The sequence below is a fragment of the Geotrypetes seraphini genome, chromosome 2 (genome assembly GCF_902459505.1).
Source record: "Geotrypetes seraphini chromosome 2, aGeoSer1.1, whole genome shotgun sequence".
Classification (NCBI taxonomy): Eukaryota; Metazoa; Chordata; class Amphibia; order Gymnophiona; family Dermophiidae; genus Geotrypetes; species Geotrypetes seraphini.
Genome location: NC_047085.1, coordinates 462,752,580 through 462,768,369, shown reverse-complemented (window position 1 = coordinate 462,768,369; position 15,790 = coordinate 462,752,580). Strand labels below are relative to the sequence as shown.

Here is a 15,790-nt window from a genome sequence, read left to right as displayed (position 1 = left end):
TGGAATGCGCTCCCGAGAGAGGTGGTGGAGAGTAAAACTGTGACTGAGTTCAAAGAAGCGTGGGATGAACACAGAAGATTTAGAATCAGAAAATAATATTAAAGATTGAACTAGGCCAGTTACTGGCCTGTGTATGGCCGTTTGGAGGAGGATGGGCAGGGGAGGGCTTCAATGGCTGGGAGGGTGTAGATGGGCTGGAGTAAGTCTTAACAGAGATTTCGGCAGTTGGAACCCAAGCACAGTACCGGGTAAAGCTTTGGATTCTCGCCCAGAAATAGCTAAGAAAAAAAAAAAAAAAAATTTAAATTGAATCAGGTTGGGCAGACTGGATGGACCATTTGGGTCTTTACCTGCCGTCATCTACTATGTTACTATGTTAGAGGCAAGCTGCTAGACCAGCACAGCAGCAACAACAGGTGAAGCCTCCCCCTTCACAAAAATCCACTCAATCCTTTTGACTTGGTTCTCCAGGACATAGCCAGTCTCCATCCTGCCGCCCACCTTCCGCAGCCCATAGGAGGACGCCTTACTCTTTTCATAAGCCGTTGGGAAACCATCACCTTGGATCAGTGGGTCCTCAACATCATCTGCCACGGCTACTCTCTCAACTTTCAGACACTTCCTGCCCAAAGTCTGCCAAGAGAGTCTGCTTTGAACACTCCTCAGGTTTCACTCCTTCTTCAGGAGGTTCAATCCCTCCTCCTTCTGAACGCCATAGAGGAAGTTCCTCTAGATCAAAAGGGGCAGGGATTCTACTCCCGTTATTTTCTAGTTCCCAAAAAAACGGGAGATCTCAGACCCATCCTAGATCTTCGCGATCTCAACAAATGCTTGGTCAAAGAGAAATTCAGAATGCTCTCTTTAGCCACTCTTTACCCTCTTCTCAATCAAGGCGATGGCTATGTTCCCTCGATCTCAAAGAAGCATACACTCACATACCGATCAATCTGGCCTCCAGACAGTACCTACGCTTCATGATCAATCGTTGTCATTACCAGTACAAGGTGCTACCCTTCTGTCTTGCCTCCTCTCCAAGAGTGTTTACCAAATGTCTGATTGTGGTGGCTGCTTTACTACGTTCCCACCACCTTCAGGTGTTTCCTTACCTGGACGATTGGTTGATAAAGGCCAATTCATCTCAGACAGTACTCCAGGCCACCAACCAGACCATTCTATTTCTACGTTTGCTGGGGTTCGAGATCAATCTACCCAAATCTCATCTCATCCCCACTCAGAGACTTCAATTCATTGGAGCAATCTTGGACACAGTCCTGATGAGAGCGTTTCTGCCATCCAACCGTCTTCAAACGCTTCAATCTCTATGTCAGCAGGTGCTTCCACAACGTTCCATCTCTTCCAAGCAAATGATAATACTCTTGGGTCACATGGCCTCCACAGTTCATGTCACACCACTTGCACGTCTTCACCTGCGCACTCCTCAATGGACCCTAGCTACCCAGTGGTCCTAAGCGATGGATCCTTGCTCACGTCACATATCTGTAACATCATCTCTTCGTCAGTCTCTACAATGGTGGTTGATATCCTCAAATCTCTCCAGAGGTCTTCTGTTCCATCTACCTCCTCATCAACTTGTCATCACCACCGACGCCTCCCCTTATGCCTGGGGAGCTCATTTGAATGAGTTCCAAACTCAAGGACTTTGGACAGCTCAGGAAATGAAGCATCACATCAATTTCCTGGAACTCAGAGCAATGTTTTATGCCCTCAAGGCCTTCCAGCATCTTCTCTTTCCTCAAGTCCTCCTGCTGTGCACAGACAATCAAGTTGCGATGTACTACATCAACAAGCAGGGTGGGACAGGCTCTCGCCTCTTGTGCCAAGAAGCCCAGAAGATTTGGGCTTGGGCCACAGATCACCATCTATTCCTGAAAGCTATCTACATTCAGGGAGAACAGAATTCCTTAGCGGACAAGCTCAGCAGAATTCTCCAGCCTCACGAGTGGACACTCGATCCTTTAACTCTACAGTCCATCTTCGCTCAGTGGGGCACTCCTCAGATAGACCTCTTTGCAGCTCCTCACAATCACCAGTTGCCCCTATTCTGCTCCAGACTCTACTTTCCTCACCGTCTGGCAGCGGATGCATTTCTCCTCGATTGGTCCAATCTGTTCCTGTACGCTTTCCCTCCTCTGCCTCTCATGTTAAGAACCTTGTTCAAGCTCAAGAGGGAACAAGCCACCATGATTCTGATTGCTCCACGGTGGCCTAGGCAACATTGGTTCTCCCTTCTACTTCAACTCAGTTCCAGGGAACCCTTTCTTCTTCTTCTGTTTCCTTCTCTGCTTACACAACATCAGGAGACCCTTCTACATCCCAACCTTCAGTCTCTGCACCTGACAGCTTGGTATCTCTCGGGCTGACTTCGACTGATACTCTTTTGTCTCAGCCTGTTCGCTCCATTCTGGATGCATCCAGGAAACCGGCCACTCTGCAATGTTACCTTCAGAAGTGGACTCGATTTTTTTCCTGGTGTCTTCTTCATCATTTTGATCCCACTTCCCTTGCAGTGGAGACGTTGTTGGATTATCTTCTTTCTTTGTCTGACTCTGGCCTCAAGTCTACTTCCATCAGAGTCCACCTCAGTGCTATTGCTGCTTTTCATGAGCCAGTCCATGGAAAACTCCTCTCAGCTCATCCCTTGGTGTCCAGATTCATGCGGGGTCTTTTCAATGTGAAACTACCTCTTAAAGCCCCTCCTGTTATCTGGGATCTCAATGTAGTTCTTTCCACCTTAATGAAGCCTCCATTTGAACCTTTGGCTACCGCTTCTTTCAAGTTTCTCACTTGGAAGGTACTTTTCCTTATTGCTCTTAACTCTGCCAGAAGGGTCAGTGAGCTACATGCACTAGTTGCGGATCCACCTTTTACAGTCTTCCATCATGACAAGGTGGTTCTGCGTACACATCCAAAGTTTCTCCCTAAGGTTGTCTCTGAATTCCATCTCAACCAATCTATTGTTCTGCCTGTCTTCTTTCCGAAACCTCACTCGCATTCTGGAGAACAGGCTCTGCATACTTTGGACTGTAAGCGGGCTCTAGCTTACTATTTAGAGCGTACTAAGCCCCACAGATCATCTCCCCAACTCTTTCTGTCCTTTGATCTGAATAAATTAGGACATCCTGTTACTAAACGTACGTTGTCAAATTGGCTTGCAGCGTGCATTTCATTTTGTTATGCTCAGTCCGGACTGACACTGGAAGGTTCTGTCACGGCCCATAGAGTTAGAGCTATGGCAGCATCTGTGGCTTTCCTCCGTTCCACGCCTATTGAGGAAATCTGCAAGGCTGCTACATGGTCCTCAGTTCACACTTTTACATCTCACTATTGTCTGGATGCATTCTCCAGACGGGATGGACACTTCGGCCAATCTGTTTTGCAAAATTTGTTTTCCTAATGGCCAACCTACCCTCCATCCCTCTTTTTGTTAGCTTGGAGGTCACCCATCAGTCAAGAATATGCTGCCTGCTTGTCCTGGGATAAAGCACAGTTACTTACCGTAACAGGTGTTATCCAGGGACAGCAGGCAGATATTCTTGCGTCCCACCCACCTCCCCGGGTTGGCTTCTTAGCTGGCTTATCCTAACTGGGGACCGCGCACCTCTATCGGGCGGGAAGGCACTCGCGCGTACGCGGTGCGGCCTGCTAGAACTTTCCAAGTTCTTAGAGTGCAATCACTCTAAAATTGTCCGTACCGGGGCTCCGTCGGTGCCGTCACCCATCAGTCAAGAATATCTGCCTGCTGTCCCTGGATAACACCTGTTACGGTAAGTAACTGTGCTTTATTGAGCTATGGAACTAACAGAGAGGTTGAGGTGACTGCTGTGCATAGGAAGGGTCACACATGTTCAGAACTTTACACTGAGGTCTGAGCCCTGGGAGAGTTGTTCTGCCCTGATAATGTGTGCCTGATAATTTTCATGTGTAAAAACGTTGCTCATCTAGTGCAAATAAACAATAATGCTTTACATATGGAAAGTTACTCAAAATTGTGTGGCTCAATATGTTTATACACATAACAGGATTATGTATAGGCATTCACTGGGGTATAGTATGGGCAGAATTGTACATACTTTATAAGATTTCTGTATACACAGAGTTTGCATAGATTTGCACCTTTGGAAAAGATTGTAAATATATGTGTGAGACATTTTTGCCAACTTTGACTTACGCACTCTTTTGTAAGATTACCACTCATAATACCTGTGGAAGATGACTTCTACAGAACTTCCTGCTCACACAATCAAGCCATAACAAGCCTAAAACAAACCGAGAACATCAAGCATAGTTGAATGAAACACTTTCACAATGATAGAATGCACTGTGTCAGATGGTATATTAATAATAACAAAGTACAGGCCAGAAGACCATTTTCTAACGGAGGAAAAAGCCTCAGACAGGGGCCCTCCCACCTCCACAATGGTGGAATAGCAGTGGTAGAGCGTTCACTTCACTGGCTGAAAAACCTCCTTTAAATGAACCGAGCACTTTGCTTCGTTAAATTTGACTTAAAAGATATTGTGAGATAGATGAAAAAATTCAACTTATCTTTCATTGATTGGTACACCAACGATGGCCAGTGTTTCACAATTTATCTGCCTCAGGGTGTAACATATCCGATCATGCTTTAGTTCGGACGCTAAACGCGTCTCCTACATCCAAAGCATATTCATGTAAATTAACCCAGAACATTTGTGCATGCTAAAGAGCAGGTATAGATTTAATCATATCAGTTTCTGTAGGGTAATTTTCAAAGTGAAGGTATGTGTGTTCTTTCTGTTTAAAAAAAACCTCTGAAGTTCACAGATAAGCAGGCATGCACTTTTCAATCTATTCATAGCAGTTATAAAATTATTCCCTACATAAAATTCATGGATATTTCTTACCTATGAACCTTACATAAATTTTCAAAGTAGAATTACACTCTTTCCTCCGTATTCGTGGGGGTTAGGGGCAGAGCTGGCCCGCGAATATGGAAAATTCACGAATAACTTTTGGGCCGACTCTGACCCACCCCCGCTTCCCTCCTGCATCCCGAACCTTACCTGATGGTCTAGCGGTTACGAGGGGCAGGAGCAGTCTTCCTACATTCCTCCTCATGCAGAGCCGTCATCGAAAATGGCTGCTGTGAGTTCTCGTTGTAGTCTCGTGAGACTACGGGAACTCACAGCAGTCATTTTTGATGACAGCTTTGCATGGGGCAGGAGTGTAGGAAGATCGCTTCTGCCCTACGTCACTGTTAGACAACCAGGTAAGGTCGATTCACTAGGGGGGGATCCTGGCACCAAAAATCATGAATAGTCGAAACCACGAATAAGGAGAGGGGAGTGTACATGCATACTTGGGGAAATTGCTTAGGAATGCAGTAGCTGCAGACTCTTGCACTTCCTTTCTCTATGGATAAATTTTCTGACCAAAACATCATGTGTACTTTTGAATATGCAAAAGTACATGTATTGTTGTAGTACCTGCCTTAACTTTGCTCCTGGAAATATCCCTGCTAAAGGCAGTTAAAAGTACTTGCACTGTAGAATTACATGCATACGATACTGCCGGGTGTATGGCACAGTGGTTAAACAAAAATAAAGAAACACAAATCTTGCTCAACAAAAATGACTGAAACGCAACCCTGAGTCAAGATATCAAGTAGACTTATCAAAAACACATTCTTAACCCTTTCAGGACCAAGGGACATATTTGTCCCATAACTTTAAAATCCTATAAATTTTGATTGGGATAGTCTACAGTTCTAAATTTGATATGTACGGATTCCATAGGATACTGCCTTTATGTAAACAAACTGGTTCCGACATTCATTCATTAGCGTCGTTGCCAGATTGACGAGAAGATTCACTTGCCACACTGTCCATAAGCCAGAAGTGTGATTTTTTTTTAAAAAAAATAATGATATTTCACAAAAAAAAATCAATTTTTTGGCATCTGCAAGCCCTTTTTTCCATAAAAATGTCGTCAAAACCACAAAAATTGGCCTACGATCCTTATGGTCCTGAAAGGGTTAAGAGTATTGAACCTCAAACACCCAACTATTCCTGGTGTTTTTACTGGGATATGAATATCATCACTGGTTAAAAAATAACTTAAAACTGCATCAAAAAATGTAATGAGACTTAATATTAAAAAGGTAATTATTTTCACCCGATGGGAGCTCTGCCGTTTCACTTATTATACGCTTCGTCAGGGGTAAAAGAGTCAAAAGAAGTCTCCTTTTATCCACTGCAGCCTCTTCAAAAATACAGACCTGGTAAACAATATACATGTGTTATAAAAAACATAGCTACTACATACCTGTGCTAATTTTCTTGTTTAAGTTAATCTCAAAAACATTGTTAAATTAATTTTATTAAAGATTTTCTTAAGAATGTGTTTTTGATAAGTCTACTTGATAGCTTGACTCAGGGTTGCGTTTCTGCAGTAATGTAATGTAATGTAATGTAATTTATTTCTTATATACCGCTACATCCGTTAGGTTCTAAGCGGTTTACAGAAAATATACATTAAGATTAGAAATAAGAAAGGTACTTGAAAAATTCCCTTACTGTCCCGAAGGCTCACAATCTAACTAAAGTACCTGGAGGGTAATAGAGAAGTGAAAAGTAGAGTTAGAGGAAAAATAAAAATAAAATAAACATTTTAACAAGACAGCATTGATCTAAATACTTTGGAAGGTAGAAGAGAGGAGAGAAAGGAATAGAAGCAGAAGGGGGAGCTGTTGAACAGTAGAATTCTGGAGAAATTTAAATGATAGAAATAGAACAAAATAAAGACAAAAGGCAAAACAATAGATAAGATTAAAGATAAATCATAAGCTGGAAAGAAAAATAAAATAAAACTTTGTCTTCAATCCACGGTTTCAGCATCAGTGATGAAGTGGAGCAAGTAAGTTTAGGAAGAGCGATTGACGTTTCCAGAAAGGGCTTCTTCAAGGAAGAGACTTGGCAGACAGTCCCAGGATGCCTATGTCTCCTCCCCTGCAATGTTCTCCCATCCATGCATTCCCTCCCAGACACACTGCTCGTGCCCCAGCCGCTCCAAGGAGGCTGCCCCAGATGAGGCCCACGGTGAATGCAGGATTCTCTCCTCTGCGGGAAAGCCGCCCGGAGCCGACAGTCGATCTTCTTAGCGGATTGCATGGGGGGAAGAGTTCACACTCTTGGTAGGATCAGGTCTGTGTGCTCTCGGTGGTTGTGGCTGGTCTCGTTGCTGCTTAGGTGTAAAAGCAGTTGATCTCCTACTTCTGATAATATTTAAAAGCAAGCATATTGATTTTTCCAACGGAATGCTGGGGGAAGAGCTTACTTGTTTGGCTGGATCAGGGCAAAGGGCTCTCGGTAGTGGTGGCTGATCCTGTTGCTGCTTAGGTGTAAAAAACAGTTGATCTTCCTAGTGGACTGCAGGGGGAGGTGGAGCTCACATTCTTGGTTGGATCGGGTCTGTGTGCTCTTGGTAGTTGCGGATAGTTCCGCTGCTGCTGAGGTGTAAAAGCAGTTGATTTCCCACTGTTGCTGATATTTAAAAGCAGGTAGATTGATCTCTCCAATGGACTGCAGAGGGAGGAGCTCACATGCCTGGCTGGATCGGGGCAAAGGGCTCTTGGTAGTGGTGGCTGGTCCTGCTGCTGCTTAGGTGTAAAAGCAGTTGATTTTCCTGAGGTTGTGGGTTCAAACCCACGCTACTCCTTGTGACCCTGGGCAAGTCACAAGAGAGATTGTGAGCCCACCGGGACAGACAGGGAAAAATGCTTGAGTACCTGAATAAATTAATGTAAAACTGTTCTGAGCTTCCCTGGGAGAAAGGTATAGAAAATTAATTTTAAAAAAACACACAAAAAACTTTAATCCACACACAGGAAGAACAGTTTTCAAGTAGCTTATTTTTGCTGGTAAAAGTATTAAATGGTATTGAAAGATGCCTTATACAGAACAATATATTTGAGATCTCAGAGGCTAGAATTGATTATCTTGATTAGAATAGCTATCCACATATTGTAAATTTCTAACATGAACATCTTAAACATAGGGATCCTTTTACAAAGGTGCGCTAGCGTTTTTAGCGCACACATCGGATTAGCACGCGCTATCCGAGGAACTACCGCCTGCTCAAAAGGAGGTGGTAGCGGCTAGCGCGCAAGGCATTTTAGCACACACTAAGCGTGCACTAAAACCGCTAGCGCGCCTTTGTAAAAGGAGCCCATAGTATGTCTGGTGTGAAAGAAGAATTTAGATAAATTTATGTAAACCAGATAAGGGACTGGCTATTAATCAATAAACTACGAGTATTAAAAACACAAACTCTACAGTATTTTCAAAGTACTTCTAAACACTTGCCGTGACTCATTGTTGGAGAAAGGCTATTGGGCTAACTGGAGATTTGATTTGACTTAGTTTGACAGTTCATATGCTGTCCTCTAGGTATATTATTTGTGTACATAAGCCTTTTGCTTTTTAATCCAGACAAAAGGAATAGAGCACAGCTGCGGAATTTCCTTCTTATTAGTATATATTAGGCATAAGAACATAAGCAAGGCCTCTGCTGGGTCAGACCTGAGGTCCATCGTGCCCAGCAGCCCGCTCATGCGGCGGCCCCAACAGGTCCAGGATCTGTGCAGTGATCCTCTAATATATAAAACACTTGTGAATTCATGCTTTTATTTTTTCCTTCTTTCAGCTTTTTCCCTAAAGATATAACATGCCTAGAGACCCCTCAGACGCTTAATATTAAGTTTCTACCTTTGGATTCCAATCATTTTGTGATTGGAACAGATATTGTAAGTATTTACAATTTTATATAAATATTGCTACTATTTTGATGATAATAATAATAAGTGTATTTGGTGTTCCCTTACTTTTGAACACAATTGTAATAATTTTAACATGGAGACAGTATGGGGTTGATAGTCAAAGCAAATTAACCAGCCAGAAATGGCTCCTGGCTGGTTAAATCACTTGTTTGGGGCTCATTTTCAGTGGCATCTAACCAATTTATTCCAATTAAAATGTTCAGTTAGCGCCTAACTCAAAAGTGGCTACTTTGGGGACGTTCCAGGTGTGGAGTCAGTACTTGACTGGCTAAGGTAACCACATAAATAGGACTGCATAAAAGCCAGTCCTATATTTATGCAGTTCATCATAGCTAGTTAAGTGCTGAATATAAAAATTGTGAAGAAGAGATGCTTTCAATCAGAGTGTATTCTGTCTAGACGGGAATATACCTTGGTTGATAGCATCTCCTCTTCACGACTTATGTGTCTGACTGTCTTCTGGTTTTCCTTGACTATTCAGTAAGTGCTGAATATCGCATTTAGGGAGGGAATTTAATAGGCGCTAAGCGATTTAGTGCACGCTAAGACACAAATAGGAATATAATGGCGTCTTAGCATTTAGCATATGCTAATCATTAGCGTACGCAAAATTGCCGAATTCCCTCTTTAACCAGTTATGGTTTAGCTAGCTCCATAAACCTGGAAATTCAGTGCTGGAGCCTGGACGTGGCCCTGTATTGAATTGTTGGGCATAATACCGGTGGCAGTTAGCAAAATGCCAAGCACCGTTAGTTGAATATCAGACCCTACATTATTTAGTAAATTGATTTCACTGGAAATAACGAGGCCTCTGTTAAATAATGATCATTAATAAGAACATAAGAACATAAGCAGTGCCTCCGCTGGGTCAGACCTCAGGTCCATCCTGCCCAGCAGTCCGCTCCCGCGGCGGCCCGAACAGGTAATACAAAATACATCCTTATGAATAGAGGTGTTTGTAATAATTTTGATTGCCTGTGTGTGCTTGTGTTACTCCTGCCCACCTATGCTGATTGAGTGTATGTGAAAGGCTTTCTAGTGTTGCAGAGGGTGTTCTGTTTTCCATATGGGGTTTTGTATGATTGGTAAGAAGTGTATAAACTGACCCTTGGTCCCTAGATTATTGATATAATGTTTACTTCTGATGCCCACCATACCCCAGTATCGACACCGGCATCAATGGCTGCATTGACATCGGCATTATTTTCCTTGGCACCAGATCACGGTGATCCTCTCCATGGTCCACTCCTCATCAGTGTCACCATCCTCTGATGTTAAGAAGTAGGCAAAGAAACACAGACATGGGTTACAGCCAACTGTCTCTGAATCCTCTCATTCTACCTCGACACATCCAAAGTGTTAATGTTGAGATGACTGGTCTCCTTCACTTCAATTGCTCTCTCCTCAACATATATCTTCATTTCAGAGCTTGCCCAGATCTCAGCACACAGATTCTTCAGTACCTTCTGTGTTGTTTTTAAAATTGGTACCGGCACTGTCAGTTCAGGACCAACTTCAGAATCTACTACACCAGGAGCTATATAGCATACTACAACCTCCATTGATTCTTCCTACATCAGGCCCAATGCCAGCCTTGACCATGGCCCTTACAGGTGACGTGCCTAAGCATCGAATATAACACCACTCAAAGTCATCTCATCGATCCTCTCTTCGCCGTTCCATCCAAGCATTGAAATTACAATATCATTGGCTTATTGAGAAGCTCCTTGACACATTCCAAGCATTTCTCCTGACATTTCTCCCAGTGCTCTCATTCCCAATCATCGAGGAGACACCATGAACATCTCTCTCAATGCTTCAGCAGAGGAATTTCACAGTTTTCTACTGCTAAATCATATGGCATACCTTCAAATCTTTCTTCACTGATGCCATACAGAAGGTCTCCTCCAGAGGATATTTCTTTCACTTCCTTCATCTGCCAGCTAAGCCAAGATCTTCCCATCAACATAGAGTCGGAAGAAAAGCCAAGAGCACAGTTAATGGAATGCCTAGATTATGAAAACTGATCCAAAGAGTGCCTAAAGCTCCCACTCCATAATGTTCTCCATGACACTCTGATTAAAGATTGGGAAACTCCATCAACAGTTCCTGTTGCTCCTACCAAGCTGGAGTTTTTGTATCGAGTATAATCCTCTCCTGGCTTTCATTGCACTCAGTTACATTCATCATTGGCATACCCACAGTTCCAGGACATATGCTAGCACGCTTCTAGGAAGACAAGACAAATCATTGGATAACTTTGGTAAGCGTGTTTTTCAACCCTCTATGCTTTCCAATAGAGTCATAAATTACCAGTTCTATGTGACTTTATGAAATCTCTTCTTCAGCTATCAAGATTTCAACAACATTTTCCACCTGACCTGCCTACACCCTATGATAAACTGATTGCATCTCTTCTTACCATCAGGAAGTAGGTTTCCAGAGCAACATGATGCTTTTGATATCTCCTCGAACATCTGCTATATCTATAGCCATGCGTCGCTTGGCTTGGCTCACAGTACCATATCTTCCTACTTTAACACAAGACCAACTCGCCAATTTTTCTTGTAAGGGAGACAACCTTTTTGATGCTCATATAGATGGAGGTTTTGGCAAAATTGAACAGCACAAAGGTACTCAACCTGCTGCAACACCCAGAAATTCACTTAACTGTTCTTTCACATAACAACTTCTTCAACAGTCATCATCTACCATTTATATGAGTACCAGTCTTTCCAATCTCCTCCTAAAGAAGGCTTTCTATTGGGACTAGTTCTCTCTTTTTTCATCAGAGCTTGACCCTTAAATTCAGAGATATACTGTGCTCTACTTTCAGACTCTCATTCCACCATCTTCCAGAAAAACCTCTTCCACATGAGCTCCTGAGTCTTCTCTGACTCAGTTTCCAGAGCAGAAGACTGAGGGGTTCTGTTCCATAGCTACATACTGAAGGAGAAAGTTTTCTCGATTTCTCAAGGATCCTGTCTTTTTCTTAGACAACAACCGCTACCGCCATTCAACATATAATTCATGTCTTGAAGATTCAACCTTTCATCTCCCCATTAACACATCAACGTTGACAACTGTAATTGCAATGTTGCTGTTATTATAAGGCGTCCTTAGGCATTAATGTTTCTAAAACTTCACTACCCATTTGGCTTAAATGGTATTGGTGCTACCAATGCCTAATGAACCTATGCCAGCATTGGTACCAGAGCTCTCACCATCTACTCTATTTTTTCAACCTTGATACCAATGCTTTCTGAACTCTGTACCTTTGCCAAATGTTGATACCAGTGCCACATCTCCATTTGCTAATACTGATACCAGTGCTATTACTGTCTATGTAACTTTGCCAATATTGGTACCAGTGACTCTATCGTCTAATGTATAGTACCTTTGTTAATATTGGTACCAACGCTAACATCGCTAAACCCAAGGTTTGGTTTAGTTTAGTTTAATGTACCTTTGCCAAGATTGGTACCAATGCTAACATAATACCTTTGCCAAGATTCATACAAGTGCTTCCATTACTTATGTATCTTTGCAAATATTGGTATCAACGTTAAAATCGCTAATGTACCTTTGCCAAGATTGGTACCAATGCTAACATCACAAATGTACCTTTATCAATATTGGTACTAGCAATACCATCACCAAATGTACCTTAACCAACAGTAATACTGGCACAATCACTGCAAGACCTTCACTGTTGTGGATCAAGCTTGACCTCTCCACAAAATGTGCTTCAAATCTTCAATTCCACAGTAACTTATTAGATACTCCTGGAAATTACTCTTTCTGACACATAGGAGACTTGACAGCCTAATTCACATATATCTCAATCTCCTCCTTCTACATCTTGTTGACAATTGCTTTAATCCTCTAGGTCAGATTACATCTTGTATACCCTTAAAGGGCCACTTATGCTAAGATCACTTCCTTCATCAGACAATTGGGTATACTTTGTTAATTATTTTTATCATATCATACCATATAGTTTCTTATATCCCGCAAGTTCATCAAGGAATCATTGTAGTACATAATTAGAATTGCTTACAGTATTCAAAACTTTATTACTTAATTATATGAGTGAAAACTTTACTACTACTTTATTATAATGTCAAATATTTATCACACTGATTGTTATTTACTAATGGTTATTGCAAGCTAATTCTGTTGTTGTGCATTATATTCTATAGGGTCCATGGACTCTGTGCTAGATAACATGCAATAATGGCCTTAGTATGCCCTAAGCATTAGTAAATGACCCCTTTAGTATTTTACAAATAATCTTTTTGTTTTGTCATTACTTAAAATAGCTCTGTTTTATCAACAGGATCTAGTAATCCATGGTACTAGGAATGGTTTAAGAGTGCCTCCCAATGTATACAGACCCCAGCAGTGTGGCACCAGATTTGTAAGAGTCACATCTATTGATTTCTCTCCATTTGCAGAACCTGTATTTTTGGTAAGTACTCTTCTTCTTTTTAAAATAAATGTATGCTTGCAGACTTAAAATTCATGCTGTTATAATGGAACCTACTGTTTTGAGAACTGATGCAATGATAGGGCTGGTGATTATTCACATATATTGAGATGTTGGCTGCTTTTTCTCTGGTACAAATTGTTCAGAATGAAACACACAGGACAGGTCATGTTTTAGACTTGGTATTTGTAGCAGAACATTTATCAAGAGTCTATGTGGGATTCCTGTTGTAACCCCTGGTGATCAGAAGGATAATATGGTATTCAGAGAAATTGAAATTCATCCACATTTTGAATTGAAGGAGTTAGCTAGAGATTGGTTGCCTTTATTTGATTTTGAGGAAGTTGACTCAATAGAACATTGTGTAAATCTCATACATCACTAGAGTCTGCCTTGGATAAGGTAGCCCCTAAGAAGGTTATAGCAGCGGATAAAAAATATAACCTGAAACCATGGAGAGTATCCACTGTAATTGGCAGCCAGTGCAGCCTTTTAATATTGACATAATATGTTCTCTCCTGCTACTACTACTTATTAGAAGGGAGTTACAGAAAAGTGAGCGGGTTTGGAGGAAAATGATAGCTGATTATGATAGCTTTTATCTGCGCTTGAAGGATATTGTATGATAATTTGAAAAATGAATATTACAAGTATAAAAATAAGATTGCGTGTGCAGTAAATAGACCAAAAGAATTGTTTCAAATGGTAAAATTCTTAGTGGAATGACATCCTAAATGTGAGCAGGGCCGAGATGCTGATGAATTTGCAGATTACTGCATGCAGAAGATGGGTAGTTTTGAAAGACTTCAAGCTCAGAATGCTTTATCATTGGCTGCACTAAAATTGGTTAAGTCAGAAGAGAAATTGTCTTCTTTCTCTGATGTGAATGTAGAAGAAATGTCTTGTATTTTGACTAAGGCTACTCCCACTAGATCATTATTGGATCTATATCATTCTTCAATAATGCAAGAATTAGCTTTTCTTTGCCATTGATTAATAAACAGGGCAGAACAGGATTTTTCCCTCTCTGCCAGGAAGCAGTATAGATCTGGTCCTGGGCTATACCTTGCAACATTTTCCTAAAGGCAGTCGAACTAGCAGGGAAACAGATTATCTTGGCCAACAAGTTGAGCAGGCTTCTTCATGAGTGGTCCCTCAGTACCATCACTGTACATCAGATCTTTGCGGATTAGGGCACTCCGGAAGCGGATCTATTTGCGTCTCCTCACAATCACAAACTTCCAAGCTTCTGTTCCAGAATCTACACCTCCAGTTGCCTGAGATTGGGGATGTCTTTCTCCTAGACTGGCATGACAATTTCCTGTATGCTTTCCCTCCAATTCCTCTACTCAGGAAAGCTCTACTCAAACTTCGCTAAGAGCAAGCCACCATGATTCTCATAGTACCTAAGTGGTCCCGACAACCATGGTTCCCTTTCCTTCTGCAATACAGTGTATGTGAACCCATCACACTTCCAGTCTTTCCAACTTTGCTGACACAAGAATGAAGGATCTCTGCTTCATCACAATCTACATCCGTTACCAGTCACAGCATATTATCTGTCTCCTAACCAATAGATATTTCCAGACTTTCTGCACGAATCGGCCATTATTGAAGCTTCCAGAAAACCTTATACACAATGCTGTTATCACTTTAAGTGGACTTGCTTCACATCTTGGTGCAGTCTCAACTCGCTGAATCCATTTACTTGTCCTATTTCATCAGTTCTGGACTAACTTTTAAATCTTTCTAAATCTGGTCTGAAAACCACCCCAGTCAAAGGTCGTCTCAATGCCATTACTGCTTTTCATTCGCTTCTGGATAAGAAGCTGTTATCTGTACATATCTGTTTCCAGATTCACGAAAAGCCTTTTTCATATCAAACCACCAATCAGGTCTCCTCCAGTTCCTTGGGATCTCAATGTAAAACTTTCCACTCTGATGAAGCCTCCATTTGACCCTCTTTCGTCATCATCTCTAAATTTTCCCACTTGGAAAATAGTATTTCTACTCTGCATCACATCTGCACACCAAGTCAGTGAGCTTCAAGCATTTGTGTCAGACGCACCTTATACATTGTTCTACCATGACAAAGTGGTTGTTCGCACACATCCAAAATTCCTACCACAGGTCATCTCAGAATTTCAACTGAACCAATCTATAGTTCCTCAAGACCACATTCTCACCCTGGAGAAGTAGCACTCCATACACTGAACTTGTAAGCATGCTCTACCTTATTGCTTGGATCGCACCAAGCCTCACAAAACTTCTAAACAACTGATCCTAACTTCTGATCCCAACAAACTTGGAGCTCCTTTCACTTAAACAACCATCTCAACATGTCTGTCGGGCTATATCTTCTATTATTATGTTCGAGCTGGGTTGATGCACATAAAGTTCAAGCAATGGTGATTTCAGTAGTTCACTTTTGTTCAACTCCTATTTTACACAGTTCATACATAAAA

At 41.8% G+C, this 15,790-nt stretch overlaps 1 protein-coding gene across 6 annotated transcripts in view; it reads left to right on the top strand.

The window, feature by feature from the left end:
- Positions 1-15,790, top strand: part of WDR60 (WD repeat domain 60) — a 264,691-nt gene that overhangs the window by 223,243 nt on the left and 25,658 nt on the right. For all 6 annotated transcript variants that reach the window (XM_033931587.1, XM_033931589.1, XM_033931585.1 and 3 more), the window contains 2 exons: positions 8,704-8,803; positions 13,176-13,307. In XM_033931587.1, coding sequence (XP_033787478.1) covers positions 8,704-8,803; positions 13,176-13,307 — 232 coding nt within the window. The remainder of the gene's footprint in view (positions 1-8,703; positions 8,804-13,175; positions 13,308-15,790) is intronic.